Raw genomic sequence first — 16,632 nt, forward strand, 5'->3', positions numbered from 1 at the left:
ATGACTGGCCAGGGGGAGTTTTTACTAGCGTCAAGTTGGCGGATTGGCTGTTCGGGTGGCAAAACGTCAGGGCCGCATGGCCAAACCCCATCGGAAATGTCAGGTCTGCTTACCTCTAAGTGGGATAAGTTTATCAGGGTTTGTATTCCATTTTTTTGGCGTACATGCCCTGAAATAATCACAATGCCTAGTGAACGACAGACATAATAATTATTTTCCCCTTTACACCACCTCCACACCAAATGGGCGTGAAGTGGACCTGACACGGGGTGTTCCTGCCTTGCACCTGTGCATTCACCTTAGGCCGCATTCACACTACTGTTGCACAACCGTTGGGGGACGGAAAAACGACGGCCGTGTATACGTTCCCCATATACTAGCAATGGGCGCACTGAGCGGTACGGTACTGCATCGGGAAAAGATAGGACATGTAGAATTGGGCCTGACGTAGAATTGTACGCCAGCGTAGGGGGCCGCCAGTTACTGTATCCAGCGTGGTGAAGGGGCGGGATTACATCATAAACGGACGCACAGTGCGCTGACTTACAATAAATGTTGCCCATTGGCTGTATGTTGTATGGAGGGATATGAGTAATTGGGATTTTATTGCCTATTCAGACCATGTGCATGCTTAGTAGAGTCGGGCATGCATCTGTATTGAAGACCATGATGAGATGTCAGCTGATGGACCTTTGATCGGCAGCACAATGTATATTCTATGTTCCTCCGTAGATGGAAATGTCAGTTCTTTGCAATGCGGTTGTGTCTACTGTGCAGCGTAAACACTGGGGATAAGCGAAGCATCAGATGTGTCCATAGATCTCTATAGTCCTGATGTGTTTAATTATTCATGTTACATTATCCGCACCAGAGTATTCTGCAGTGCCATTACTCACCTCTGTCCTTCTCTATTTCACACTCACTAACGCCAGCGACCCATGGCTGCCGTCGGCCTGTGAATCATTGACTGTGTGTTGCGCTCATTATATCCCCGGTCATGTGATGTCACACAGGTGCACGGCTGGTTATATCACAGAGAGTATTTAGAGCTGTGTGATATAATGAGCTGTGGACCTGTGTGACATCATATGACCAAAGATATAATGAGCCGTGTACCTGTGTGACATCACATGACCAAGGGTATAACGAGCCGTGCACCTGTGTCATCACATGACCGGGGGTATAACGAGCTGTGCACCTGTGTGACATCACATGACCAGGGGTATAACAAGCCATGCATCTTTGTGGCATCACCTGACCAGGGACCGCTATTTAGGGTGCAGTTACATGTTTTGCGTTCATGGTGTTTAGAAGTGCATTGTAAGGGTACAGGGTTGTACCACTACTCGATCGCATATAGGTCTCTGTGGAAATGCATGTGATTGGTAACCAGCATCCAGTGTCTTGCGTTTAAACAATAGAAGACAATGGGGCACAGTTACTTACCGGTCCCTGGTGCGATCCCCGATCCGGAAAGTCCAATGAGGATGAATGCAATTCACGTAGATCCTGTGTTGCTTCCCCGCTCAGGTCCGCCGAAGTTCACCTTCTTTTTCCTGGTGCATGTAAGTGTATGTCTTGCGACACAATTTAAATGTTAAATCCCGCGCACAGTCCGAATCCGTCGGATCGTCCGATGGCACGACCCTGATTTGTGTCGCATGAAACCCGGCATGATTGCGGCAAAATCCAATCGCGTGCGCCACAATGCCCTTTTAAATACGTTGCAAATCGGTAATTGTCATAATATCCAACGTTTGTGCGGTCCGCGGACCCTTAGTAAATGAGCCCCAATGGGTCCATAGAAAGGCATATGTGATCGGCCCATTGCAAACCCCCATTCTCTTTCATTGCGCTGATCACCATAATGAACGCGGTACATGCTAACCTAAGTAAACAATGAAGGCTCCTCTAGAATGACAGCCGAATGAAGCCGAGATCTAGAAAACAGAAATGAATACACGAAGTATATTGGAAAATTGTAGAACTTTTCATTATATCAATTATTTGCTGAAAGTGGACAACCCCTTTAATAAATGTGGCTAAAGTATAAAAGATTCTTGTCAGAAAAGGATTTTTTTTTGTAGTCAGTAAATATATGGAACAGTACGGGAAGGAATAATATAGGCAAAAGTATTGGGACTGAAAAGTTCAACTCATGCTGTGTGAACAGAGCCTTACCAACTTCTCCACACTAACAACAATGAATTTAATAAAAAGTTTAGTAGTATTGCTAGTATTATAGACAGAAGACCGGCGCCCTGCACCCGCCAGGATACACATATGCCACGCAGTAGTAGTCTGAATACCACAGCGCTTACGGGCCCAGGAGCAGAGCACTGGGAGATCTGGGCATAGACACCAGAGGCATCTGCTGCCTGCTCAGCCCTTCAAAAAGTGACAAGCCGACCAAGACAGTGACAATGTGCGGACACATATGTGTATTATAATTTACTGGTGGGAGTGAAAACAGACAGAGGAAATAAAAAGCCAAGTCTTTCTCCTTCTCTGGAGACGGCGCTCTATTTTTACATCGGCTTTTTAGGCGTTGATGTATTTTATCAGATTTTATATCGTAGTGAAGAGAAAAAGAAAACTAGGCCTCAGTTATATATTATGTCATAATAGAGCGACATGCTGGGCCCCATGACTGAAATTTGGTGGACCCCTTCACAGTCAACGAGGTCATTCAGGATCTATCATGTCAGGAGTTTGGCAACTCCACTGATATGGCACTTGTGATGGTGCTGAGGGTGGAAATAACAAACCTGACCAGACGGCCATATCTGCCACGTGGGTGCTGGAAGCCTATTCTCCCATGTCATGCACTGGCAGGCTCCTATCTTTCCAGAGCATAGATTTTAAGAATTTTTTTCTTACCGCCTCTATGTCCATCACAAAGTTTGGCCTTTAGCTAGTCGCACAAACAGCGGCTAACTCATGGTCACAGGGCCAGCGCCAACATTGGGCTTACCTGGGCAAGTGCCAGGGGCCCACATAAGGTTGTACATAATGAATCCATGGGTGTGAGGGGGGCTGCATCCAATGAAACCATAGGGTGTGAGGGGGCTGTATCTAATGAAACCATAGGGTGTGAGGGGGGCTTATATAAAATAACCATGAGGTGGCTGTTTGGTAGGATAAACTAGGGAACAGGAGACTGTTTTAGTTTCTGAATTTTAATGCCACCATGTTAGTTCAGTGCAAAGGGGCCTACTGAGGCTCTGTCATCCAGGGACCTACTGAAACCTGGAGCCTACCCTGCATGGCCACATTCTATTGGATAGATATACGGTGCATGCACCGCGCATCCTATTCTTGCCAAACTATACAGCCCAGTCAGGTCCTACAAACAACGGCACATGGCTCAATGATTGTGACCCACAAAATGCACAAGTTTGTGTGCACAAACATATATAAATGTAGAAAAACTTACTGTTATCAGCAGTAGCATCTGTCTGTGTCTCTCCTTTCACTTATGTTCTCCATAGACTAATCTAATTCATCTATAATTCTGGTCTGATTTGCTCTTGCAAAACAGATTATGCCGAGGTTTGATAGTGAGTGAGGAGGAAAAGAGTCTGATAAGTGGAGAAGGAAGATTCTTTCCAGTATTAGAGTTTGCTATACTTATATGTATGCTATGTGGCATTCTTGCACCGTGTCTAACACTCACAATAGCCTGCAACTGTACAAGCTAAGCGGTCACTGGCTAATAGTGCAAGTGGTGTAGCCGCCCCGCTGAGTACTACCAGAGGCCAGATCCTCCTGATGTATCCGGCAGCGTACGATAAATCTTCCCCATTGTGTGAAAGGCCTTTTAAAGTGACTCGGAAGTGACTCTCCCCCTGCAGCTTCTAAACTTGACTAATCTCATGCAAAATATGACTCTTCTCTGTTCATTTTCACATGACTTTGGGTGAGATATCACTTAAAGACGGGAATTCTATAAAGGAAATCTCATCGCCTGAGGGGTTGGTAGTATAATGGGGTAAATTCTGGTAACAGGTTCCCTTTAAAAAAGGGGTGATCTGACATTTAGCTTCACTGTTATCATGACTTGGTTTACCTCCACACCCAATACCACAGCTTCATCCATTGCGGCTTATATAACATACATGTCCAGCTCAGGTCCCTCTGCCATCCGTTATAATATAATAGTAAGTGGACCCGATTCTAAATTCTCACAAATGGATAATCTTCACCTTTGGGTTCCCAGCACGGGGTTGCGTTACATCCACTATTTTTGATCTCTGGAATTTTTTTTTTTTGCTACAATTTCCAAGATGACATAATTACACAGTGTGAACGAGAGAGACACCAGAACAAGAGAGATCACAACTAGAAATTATCTTTAATTAAATCCATTACCACATACAATTGCAGTTTATATAATCTCACAGGTTTAGACAATTGTTTAGATGGTGATGTACTTTGTGGTTAATTCCACCCTCTGGTGCATAACAAAAATCTATAATAAGGTCTTCATAAGGTTCAGTAACGTTTCTATATACCCCCTCAATCTGGTATGGTGTCCCCTACTCATTTCTGAGCCCCAGCTTCTCAGTCCGTTCCATGTACACAATGCTTTGGTAGTCTAGGGCACTCCCCCCTTAATCTGGACTAGTACATTCATAAAAGGGAAGGGGTGTCACAGACTACCGAAGCATAGCGAACGCAACATAGACTCCGAAACTTGTTTCCGGTTTACAGACAGGATGGGAGCAGAGGAACTGCCACAGAATCATTAAAACGGATAGTACAATAAATTTAAATTTTGTATTACGCAGCTCAATGCTATTAATTGGTATAGTGGTCCGAAGAGTCCACCATAGTGATATGTTGTTCTGAAACGAGCCGGCTTTTATGTGAACGATGGGAGTTGGCTCCCTGCCGATAACTCACTTAACCCGCCTCTAATCGGGTAACCACACCCCCTTTAACCTAATAAAACGGATTAAAAGTGGCGTGGAGGGGTTTGACTGACTGGACTGAGGCTCCCTATTATACATTTAATTAGGGAGCTGTTCAGAAGCCAGAAGAGCCGGCTCTTTTTACGACTGAGCATAATGATCCCATCACTAGAGTCCACCTCCTATTACTGCTGTGAATTTAAAATGAAGTATTTTCCATGCAAGAAACCAAAGACATTGCGTCCTGTTTGTTCCTCGTCTACAATGGTTTTCCAAATAATTCATATCGAAGACCTATCCTATTGAAACCCCTTTAAGGAGTAAAAGCATTAGAATGTAGATAAAGTCTGTAATTTAAAGGGTATTTCCATGTATATGGTCAAAAAATAAAGAAACATATACGGTAGTTAACCTGTTCCAGTAGTTCTGGTTTTCGGGTTGTTGCTCACCAGGAAGTTCCTGGGGGGTGGTGGGACGCGTTTCATCCAAGGAGTGGCCTTCTTGGACCACAGGACTTCTCTTACTGTATGTGGTAGGAGACCACGCGTTGGATGAAGCGTTCCCGTCAGTTTCAAGTCAGGGGGAGACTCAATACCGCAGCGAAGTGGCAACCAGGAGCCAGAGCAAAGTAAGGATCTGCACTTTTTTCCCAATCCAACCCACATATTTATTTATGGAAAACTCCTTTAACCCTCAATAACAAAAAAAAAAATAACCCTTTTAATCTTGATAATTCAAGTGACAATTTTGTAGAGTAAATTATTTCCAGAATGTTACTGCCGCGTGACAGAAGGCAAAAATTACAAAATTTGCATTAAGTTAAATGGGCTCTAGATACAAGGCTATAATTTGGCCTTACAAAACCCAGCACCAAGTCCCATTGAAAGTATGAGGTAAAAAAATCTCCTAAAACCTTTCCTTGCATTTGGACGACGCTAGGCCACCCCAGTAGGATCCCAGCAGTATTTTTTCACGGTGCCATCGCCTTTTAGCAGTTCGGTCTCTTCATTACTCAGCTTGAAATCCCAGACATTAAAATTCTCTTTTATTCTCAAAGGAGAAGAAGCTTTAGGAATAACCCCAACCCCTTGCTGTAGTGCCCACCTGATTAACACCTGGGAGGGGGTTCGCCCGTGTACATTTGCCACTTTGCCCACTTCTATGTTTTCCAGGAGATGCCCACAGCCCAGGGAGGAGTATGCTTGTAGGTGGACGCCATTTTTTTCGCACCAACGGAGAAGTGCGGTTTGTGGGAGTTGCGGGTGAAATTCTACCTGTAACACAGCAGGGGGCACTGTGCAGGAGCCGAACAGCTGTGTCATGTGGGCCTCTGTATAGTTAGACACCCCCAGTGCCTTAATGGCGCCAGTGTGATAGAGCTCTTCTAAGGCCTTCCAGCTTTCTTCTCTGACGGCTCTGTTTCGGGAGTCGTCACTGCGCCAGCCTTGCTTCCCCGGCCAATGAATGAGGTAGAGGTCCAAGTAGTCGAGGCCCAACTCGGCCAGACTCTTCAAGCAAGCATCTCGAGCTTCTGGGCCTAAATCGGCAGGGGATAGCTTGCTGGTAATGAAGACGTCAGAGCGACTGAGGCCATATTTAGGCAATAGTTGGCGCAGCGCCTGGCCAAGATCCCTCTCGTTACGATAAACTGCGGCCGTATCAAATGAGCGGTATCCACACTCCAACGCGGCATCTACAGCCTGGATGATGTTCTCTAGTCCCCTCATACGGAACGTCCCCAGGCCAAGGAGGGGCATGGTGACCCCATTATTGAGAGTCACTGAGTGAGGATGAACTGCAGATGACAAAAAGAGAAGTCACAATCTATAAAAAGTCAAGATCTTCTCCATAGCATCCCATGTATTACTACAACATCTGCAGACACCCCAAAGTAATGGAGGGGGGTACCAAAAATTAACACAATTTATAGGTTTTATTTAAAAAAAAAAACAAAACTTAAATTTATTTGGATTTCAGTGGTTTAGATCCATAAAATACGATTTTTTTCTGTATGGGGGTTTGTTTTTTTGTTGTAGGAGCTGTCATTTTTCATTGGGAATATTTGGACTACATGCAACTTTTTGCTTATTTTTTTGTATAATGTTTTTTTTTTGCCTGATTATTTTATAGCATTTTGCCTTCTAGGGGCTTTACGTTTTTTTTTTTTAATCAAAACATTTTTACTGTGGTTTTTTAACATTTTTTCTCATACACTAAAATACATGGGTAACAAAACATCAACAAAGAATATACAGAACTGTACAAAGATTCCCCCAATTCGCCTACCCCCATCGCATCAGGTTTAGTTTTTAACAGCAGGATAGATTATTATTCAAGGGCAAATTCTCTGGGGGAAATCCATCATATGCCAGTACTCCTTGCATGTATCCAGTGGTTGGTTGCGCTGGAGTACAATACCAATACGATGGGTGCAGGGGCTCAACCCAATATTTAGGCTTGAATGGGTGCAGTCCCTGCATAGTGTCATCCTACTCCGCAGCTGGCTACTTGCGCTATTCGTCCCCACTTGGTGTGGAATCGCCATAAAGGGAATAATAATCGTAATTCCCGGCATTCGCTAGGCACTGGAATTATGTTGAGGTTTTTAATCCAAAAAAACTAGCAGCTCAGTAGTATAGGAACAGGTGACCCCTCTAACGACACTAAGTACTGCAGGTCACGGTAGATAGTTTCATGTACAGTCCCCACCTCCACGATGGATCAGCAAGAATCAATTTTATAATTTGGGATTATATTTTCCATTTAGACATTTTACACATCATTTCAGTTCAGTGTAAACTGGGGATTATTGACATCTGCAATAAGCAAATCTCGGGGTTTGTGTGAGTTTCCTCCGGGTCCTCCAGTTTCCTCCCACACTCCAAAACATACTGGTACGATGATTAGATTGTGGGCCCCATTGGGGACAGGGACTGATTTGGCAAATTCTGTGCAATCTGTATGCGCTATATAAAGAATTATTATTACCATTGTCACTCTTATAATGATCCATAATATTTACAGACGCACTCTTTTTGGCGTATATTGGGAGAATGGGGTCAGGGATGAGCGCTGCTCCCAATTTGAAATGTACATGGAGTCTAATGGCATTTTCAAGGACTTGACATAACAACCAGGGAGCCAATAGTGACTCTTAATACTGAAACCCCTCCCTATTATATTACCTATTACCCATCCCTCGCCTTACTTTTCCTCCTACACCCGTATTCAGGTGTAGCTCAAATTCCCTCTACCTATTCTGGTCTAACAGGTCCTGAGGTCAGCGCCATTTTCTAATCCTGATAACACCCCCACCCTGCTGTGCCCCCCCACTGTTACAGGCTCCCCCATAGTCCTGTATATACACTTCCTATACTCTACATGTACCTGGATTAGGATGATATCCAGCTATGTAATACCTCTATACAGATCCCTATCTATAACCAGCTACCCCATAGTCCTGTATATACACTTCCTACACTATACAAATACCTGGTTCAGGATGATATCCAGCTCTGTAAAATCCCTATCTATTACCAGCTCCCTACTCTCTTACACACCCGGTGCCGGCCCCATTCCGAAGCTCTGCGCACACTGCAGCTATTCCCCGGGCTCCATGCTGTCTCCCCCAGTACCTACCGCCCCGCTCCTCCATCTCTGCAGTACACAAGACAGTCACATGGCCGGGGCGGGGCCGAGCCGTCCAAGCCCCGCCCTCGTTGAGCGTGACGTCTCAGCAGAAGCCGCCTCTGGGCGGAGCTGTGCGCTTTGCCGATTGTTTAACCCTTTGTGGTGCGTAACTTAGTTATAATCTTGGCGGGTAAACTCAGGGCCGTTCGTGATGAGGTGAGAGACGCCAGCACCTCACTCACAGACATTGTCAGAAGCTTATAATGACTCCTACATAGGATATTTATAGATATATGTATAAAAATATACCTCAGATGTATAGTTGCTAGAAGAAACCGGATCCTGCTCTCACTTATTAAATCCTGTTCACACCTGTATTGCAGATTTGGTCAAAAACCGGAAAAAAAAATCCTGGTGGATCTAATTAGCGTCTATAGTGGTGGCACAAATTTGGTGACAGATCCTGTGGCGCCATTTTTGTTAGTTTTTCTGTTCATACCGAACAAATATGAAGCAAAATTAGATAAAAATCTATTAACCCCCTTCTTGCCGACGACCCTTTTCAGGGTGATGGCACACGTGGTGTTTTGAACGCGTTTTTGGCACGTTTTTAAGCAGTCCGTCATAAAACTCATGCGTTAAACCACCATATTTATACTGAAAAGGACCTTTACCCAGGAAATCCTTGCACATCTGTTCCTGCTCTCAATACACATGTACACAAGAGCCATTTCAGGACCTTAGAAGGTCCTCCAAAGGGTCACATCCTCCATTCCCCAAGAAGCTGATTCTAGTACCAGATGTAAGAAGTGATTCCAGACTTGTAGGGGCGATAATATTCATACAGCCCAGGACCCATAGCAGTCCTAATCCGCCTCTGGGTCCTATCAAGGTGATACCAAATTAATGTAGTTTTCATGCCAATTACTTTTTCATAAAGAGCTGTTACAGAGCTGTGTAAAGTATAATTTTTGCTGGCAAAAAAGTATAGATTTGGCTACATTCCACTATGGCGTTTCATATTTTGATAGATTGGACATTTTGGAACGTGACGAAATCATGTTAATTTTATGATTTGCTTTCTAGGGAAAGGGGGATTTGAACTCAACACAAAAACTGATTGGCGTTCCCCCCCTCCCCCTCTCCCTCCCAGTGTCCGCTTCAGGTTTTACAGAGCCTCAGTGGGCCCCTTTGCAGTGAACCCACCTGGCAAAATTCAGAAACTAAAACAGTCTCCTGTTCCCTAAAATATTCCCTAGTTTATAATTTCAAACAACGCATGATTATTTTTATATAATCCCCCTCACACCCGATGTATTCATTAGATACAGCCCCCTTACCCCCATGTATTCCTTATGTGGGCCCTCCCAACCCTGGGATGCCCAGTGCTGGCCCCAACCCTGCCGCCCCCCGGTGACACCATGGAGACAATTCATTTCAATGTGGCAGCGCACGTGTACCACCATAATTTGAATTCTGCATGTAAACCCACGATCGGTTCTTTTGTCCCAGAAAGCAGGAGGAATGTTCCGATTTCATTTCTTAGGGTGATGTCAGACGTGGCCACGGCCCGATCACGTCGGTGTTTCTATGGAAACGCCTGCGTTCGGGAACGAGCCGTTGGTGTTTTGGCCCGCCCCGGTGGGTGCGGCTTGGTCTGCGTTTGCGTTTACAAACGCAGCCAAGACGGCACATCTGTCATCACCCTTATCTCCCCACTTACTGTAGGGGTCATGCATTTTCCTGTAGGTGTCATCCACATAAAAGATACATATGGAGGCTACACAGTCCTGCAACATCCCAAAAATGCAGAACTTGACATCCTTAGTCCGTTTTTGGGCCATTTTTAATTAGTGCATTTTCAGATTGTAAAAAACGCATCCGTTTTTTAAAAAAATGCATGCTCCCAGCTTTGCAGCAGCTGTGGTGAGGCCAATCCTGGACACTCAATCCATTTGCTCCATTGCTTTTCAAACTTTTTGGCTGCCCCCCCTCTTTCTAAACACATTCATTTGTACCATTAAGCATATGCTTCACAGCAGCCTACTCACTCTCTCCCATAGGGATGCTAGTACTGGGGGAAGCACGAATCTTCCCGCAACCCTTATTTGTAAGAATTGGAAGAACTTCGCTCTAAAGGCGAAGTCTACGGAACCAGTATATGGGGATCCAAACAGGTGCATTATCTAAAGCGTATAGTTGTTGAGGCATCAGAACCATTTTTAACTAGGCTAGTGCGACCCAGTGCAGATAGATGCAACTTATTCCAGACCCCTATACGCACCCGCATGTCATGTAATAGATGTGCTAAATTAATCTCAATAAAGCCTGTAACTGTCCGAGTAATGTGTAGCCGAAGGTATGTGATTTTATCTACTACTGGAATACCCCTTCCCTGTACCTGTGAATGTGCAGTAGAGGATAGGGGCAACACCACAGACTTTGCCCAATTAATACGCAGTCCGGAATAGTCTCCAAACCCGGAGAAAGTATTTTCTACCACCGGTATCGCCTGTCTTGCATCTGAGAGAAATAACAGTGCGTCATCAGCATATAGAGCTATGGTACATTGTTATATCACCAATTCCTAACGTGCCCTTAGCTGTGATTATCTTTGCCGTATGTGATTGGGTGGCCCTCCATACCAATCTATGGCTTCTCGTAAACATATAATAAGGGCTGGAACCTGCAATACTGAAAGCAGAATCCTGGAAAACCCTCCGAGAGCCAGGAGAACCACTGCAGCCGCCCCCTCTGGCCTCGGTGGTCACCTCTGGGTGGCTTTGGCATATGGTTGCAGAGGCCAGTGATTGGTTGCAGTGGTGGACATAGATGGACATGGATAGACATGGTGGTCCGAGTTTTTATACCTAGTTCTGTACTCTAAAGGGTATAACAGTTACATGAACATTTCTATATATAGAATATATACATGACCCTGTGATGTTCTGCAAGATGAGGGCTGGATATATCCACATGTAGCACATTACATGATTCGATGGTTGGCACCGCAACCAGGTAACAGGTTTTAAGTAGAATCCTTGTTACTAAGAAACATCACAGAGCTTTATTACGGCTTGTTCTAGACAACTGACATGGCAGCCGATGTAGAAGTGGAAGATTTTCCCACCCACAAACTATAAATTACTAAGCTTTCTACTTGCACGTTACAAACGCTCTGCTATGTATTCGGCCCCGGGGCCCTGCATTATTGGTCTTATTTATCAGTCTCCTGTAGCACATAAATATGTATCTAAGACTGCAGAGTCAGCATTTACACGTTCAGCACTAAACATCAATCGCAGCTGCTCTGGAGCAGGGTATTAGTTTGGGGTGTTTTATAGGAGCCACAATAGTTCTAATGTGGATGAGCAGATAGAGGAGTCTGTACTTGAAAATAGAAAATAAAACACTTTATCTATAAAACTTTTGTCCGGAATTAGAAAAACTGCCTTTGGGTTGTGACCGGTTGTGCAGTAAATAGTTTTGAGTCAGTGACATATCTATAGAGGTCGCAGTTGAGACAAGATCTGTAAGCCAAGTGGGCACTAGGTACTGGATAACACTTTCATCTCTTTTGAAGTCTTGCAATTAAAGCATCATAAATACCTTTTTTTCTTATTCTGTACAATGAGATTTATGACACAAGCAGCCAGAAATGTACCCCACCCCCTTAGAAGAAGCGGTAGGTCAGTAAGGAAGTAACTGAGGAGATAGAGAAATATGCAGCTGATGGGGTTACAGTATTCTCCTTTTACTCCATTCTCACTATGTTCAGAGAGGACAGAATAATCACCTCTCATACAATCTATGTCTACCATACATGGAGGTGAAGTCCTGTATCTAAGGATCCATTATATAGGTATTTACCTTACATAGAGCTGAGCTGCTGTATCTAAGCTATCTGGTTAGAAAAAATATATTATTGATGCCTTTCAGGGTGGAAACATATCTTTGAGCTTTCCTGGCAATTTGCCTGGCTAATAGTTGCATCAATAAGTCATATGAGCTGCTAAAAGGTCCTGATGAGCATTGGGAAAAATTGTTTTGGGTCCCATTCCTAAACTTTTGGCCTGGGCTCTGAGTGTTAGTTACAAGCTTGGTCTCAGCTGCAATATTACACATCACCTGTGGATACGTGTGGCACTGTTTTTGAAAGATAGGATCCAATTGTTCTACATCATAAGCATAACTTTCTTAGTCTTTTTCTCCATCTCATCCTTGGTTTACAGTCCTGATTGTTGCTTCCATGCACCACTTATAGTCTGACACCACTTATAGTCTGAGCCTTAGGCGGCAAACTGTGTCCTTTGCAGCCAAGGCCAACCCATCCTTTGAGGGATCATTTGAACACAATGGGGGTCATTTACTAAGGGCCTAATTCGCGTTTTCCTGACGTGTTACCCGAATATTTCCGATTTGCAGCGATTTTTCCTGAATTGCCCCGGGTTTTTGGTGCACGCGATCAGATTGTGGTGCATCGGCGCCAGCATGCACGCGGCGGAAATCGGGGGACGTGGCCGAACGAAAATCTGACGCATTCGAAGAAACCGCTGCATGGAAAAAAAAAAGTGTCGCTGGACACGCACTTACCTTCACCAAGAATAGGATCGTGAACTCCGGCGGACCTCGGCGGACTTCAGCGCAGCAGCGACACCTGGTGGACGTCAGAGGAACTGCCTTAGTGAAGACCCGAATCCACTGCAGAGAACGCGCCGCTGGATCGCGAATGGACCAGGTAAGTAAATCTGCCCCAATGTCTATGAAGGCGCTTTTGAAAAATCAAAAAGATTGACATAGTAGAGAAGGTTGAAAATGGAAAATGCAAATCCAACCTGAAAGGTGATCAGTGAGCTTAGAAAACGCTGTATACAATGTCGGTCAGATATCTGCTCTCTTCTAGCTAGAATACCAGAGTGTCTATCAGCCGTCTCCTTTTTCTTCTCTTCTCATTTTTTAAAAGTTAACATGGACTCATAATCTTTCCTCCATCTAACACATCCCTCCCACCAGACCTAACCCTAACAATTCATGGCTCCACACTCTTTCCGTTCCCTAAAGTCTAAAAAAATTGATTGTCCATGCCCTCATCTTCTCCAGCTTGGACTATATTCTTCTCTGTGGTCTCCCAGCAAACTTCCTAACACCCCCTCAATCCATCCTCTACTCTGCTACCCGGCTAATCCATCGGCCTCCTCTGTCTCTCCTCTCTGCCAGTCTCTCCACTGATTACCCATAACAAAGCTAATTAGGTATAAAATATTAACCATGGCTTACAAAGCTGTCCACAACCTGTCCCCTCCATATATCTCTGAATTCACACGTATCCCACACGTAATCTCCATTCCTCACAGGACCTTCTGTTTCACTCTATCACCATTGGCTCTTCCGACAACCATTTCCAGGACTTCTCCCGTGCATCTCCCATACTCTTGAACTTTACCAAAATGTGTCAGACTGTCCCCCACTTTCCAGACCTTTAAACATAATCTGAAAGCCCATCTGTTCAGGATCACCTACAACACACAATAACTGCACTGCTCCGCTCCCTCACCTCATGTCTCCATCTATCCTACCACATAGATTGTGAGCTCTCACAGGCATCTCTGTAGATCTCTGTAGTTTTTGCATTTGTTTTTGTCTTAATGTAATGTACAGCACCACGGAATTAATGGTGTTCTATCAATAAATAATAATATCGTCTCAATAAGGATTCTAAGAAACCACTTAAAGCAGGACCAGGAGTTGGAGAACATGAAAGTTTGCTGTAAACCTTCTACCATGGTACTTGGTCTTCCGGTTTGTCTCTTATGGACTTTACTGTCTTGGTTAGATGTTTTCTCAGGTCTTGGACATCCCCTCACAGGGGATAAAATAACAGAGATTATTAGGGTATAAGTTCCGTTTTATGCAGCTGTGAGACCAGAGATGCAGAAGATTCTGTTCTAATGTGAATGTATGAGATAATTTCATACCGTAGATACTAACATAGAAATGTAATGGTGTCCAATCACAATAAGAATCACCATGGAAATCGCTTGATTCATCCAATTAAAATTGTTTCATATAACTTTAAGAAACATTAAAACGTGCATGAATACGAGAAACAAAAAAATTAAAATATACCCCCTAATTTAAAAACCATAAGAAAGAGGCCAACTGCTATATGTATATATGGCCCAGAACATGGCCCTTCCTATATAGAAAGCCCTAGAACATGGCCCCTGTACATATATATCTAGCCCCAGAACATGGCACCTTGTATATAGGTAGTCCCCGTACATGGTCTTTCTCTCTGTCTCTGTCTCTCTCTCTCTCTCTCTCTCTCTCTCTCTCTCTATATATATATATATATATATATAGAGAGAGAGAGAGCTCCAGAACATTGCCCCCAGTATATAGGTAGTCCCCTAGTCCCCGTAGATGGCCCTCTGTATAAATATAGCCCCAGAACATGCCCACTGTATAAAGATAGCCCCAGCACATGCTCCCTCTATATAGGTAGACCAAGCACATGTCCTCCTGTATATATGCAGCACAGAAACAAAAAGAATAAATACTCACCTACCCACGCTCCCTGCAGACTCCTCCTCACTTCCATGCCGGCGGATTGTCCAGGGCGTCACATTCTCCTCTCTATGACCCAGGCACCGTCGCCTAGGCAATGATGTTGGCAGCATCTGTGTCTCACGAAGGCCACAGGCAGCAGTTACATCTCTGGAAAAGAGGCATTGCTTTCCTTGTCACATCCTGGAAAACTTATTAGCATTTTTCCCAGAATCCCCTAGCATTAATGGCTGTAAGTCTCCACACGCCTGCAAGGGCTCCATAAGGAGAACTCTTACTTCATGCTCTCAGAAGCTAATACACAGAAGGGCACATGTACCTATGGCTAGGATTTTTCAGCTTTTTTTGCAACATTTTATGGCACATGTTAACTTTTGCAATTTTTTTTTTTTTTTACACCTAAGACAACCTCCCTTCAAAGTTTGCAGTTGTCTAATTTTCTCCAGTGTGCTCTGAGTTATCATCTGATTCCAGAGTTGAGACCTTTTGCAAAAAGTTGCAAAATAGTTACAAAACCATACCTGTTCTTGCCAGGTGTAGGAAAAATGTTTGCAGCTTTTTGGGGACTCTTTGAGACTTAATGGACCCAAATACTCCTGTTCAATATAAGAAGACACCAGTTTTATTATGGCACATGATAGGTGGGGCTTGAGATTTCTCCTCAGGTGCATCACATCTGTGAAATAAAGATAATATTATATCCAAATTTGTATTACATTATAGCAGGTATGTCCCTCTGGAATAACCAAAACCTACCTCCACTTCCGTATACAAGACCATATGTAAAGGCATATTTATTCAAAACACCTCTACATGGATTTGCTACAAAAATATTTGGAATGTTTCCCAATCAGTCAAATTCCCTCCTCCTTTTTAATTTACCCATTGATTGGGTTATTGATTCAGAGTCTTTCCAAATCCCAAGGCCCTAGAGGACTGATCTCAGCTTTTTATACTTACGGTAAATTATACAAAGTCAAAAATGCTCCTTTAGAATAGGAAGAACCGATTCAGTAAAATCCCTAATTTAACAAAGTAATATTTGAAAGGTTTATCAATCAAGGGAAAAGTTCAGTGAAACCTCTCCAGAAGACCATCCATTTGAGAACCCCTCCCTAAAAGACTGTTTTCTTAGCAACCAATTTCTTTGCGAATTATACTCCCACCCCTTTAAGGAAATCTACCACTAGCTGGTAGACATATTAAAGTACAAATACTTACCTACGCTCCTCTTGATGTTGATCTCAGCACTTTCCTTCTCTAAGCTTGACATGTCTAAATCACCTAGAAAAGAAACTTGTAAAAAGCAGGCCCGAGGGTGGGAACGAGATGTTCGGTGCTCTGGACTACTAATTATGTACGCCTGCTGGGAGAGGGAGGTGATGTCACTCAAGAGGCGTGAATTCACGCCTCCTGCTTGACAGATGCCTCCCTTTTCCAAGTTGGAGAAAGAGGTGACGTCACACAAGGGGCGTGCATAATTACCAGCCCGGAGTGCCAGACATCTCGTCCCCGTGCTCTA

At 44.0% G+C, this 16,632-nt stretch overlaps 2 protein-coding genes across 4 annotated transcripts in view; one reads left to right on the plus strand and one right to left on the minus strand.

Moving 5' to 3' along the window:
* Positions 1-4,178: 4,178 nt before the first annotated feature.
* Positions 4,179-8,709, minus strand: LOC140071105 (uncharacterized oxidoreductase YtbE-like). 3 transcript variants are annotated; one of them, XM_072118408.1, is made up of 2 exons: positions 8,474-8,554; positions 4,179-6,708 (listed from the first exon to the last, which is right to left on the minus strand). In XM_072118408.1, exons 1-2 carry the CDS (start codon positions 8,487-8,489, stop codon positions 5,849-5,851), a joined length of 876 nt encoding a protein of 291 aa, XP_071974509.1. In that variant the 5' UTR covers positions 8,490-8,554; the 3' UTR covers positions 4,179-5,848. The 3 variants fall into 3 exon arrangements, with proteins under 3 accessions (XP_071974509.1, XP_071974510.1, XP_071974508.1); XM_072118409.1 differs by having other exon boundaries at positions 8,406-8,545; XM_072118407.1 differs by having other exon boundaries at positions 4,180-6,708; positions 8,553-8,709.
* A 14-nt stretch (positions 8,710-8,723) lies between these two features.
* LOC140071104 (sodium/calcium exchanger 1-like) overlaps positions 8,724-16,632 on the plus strand; it is an 82,745-nt gene continuing 74,836 nt past the window's right edge. Inside the window, exon 1 of the mRNA XM_072118402.1 lies at positions 8,724-8,759. The gene's annotated coding sequence lies outside the window, so the exon portion shown is untranslated. The remainder of the gene's footprint in view (positions 8,760-16,632) is intronic.

Source organism: Engystomops pustulosus, chromosome 7, assembly GCF_040894005.1.
Source record: "Engystomops pustulosus chromosome 7, aEngPut4.maternal, whole genome shotgun sequence".
Taxonomy (NCBI): Eukaryota; Metazoa; Chordata; class Amphibia; order Anura; family Leptodactylidae; genus Engystomops; species Engystomops pustulosus.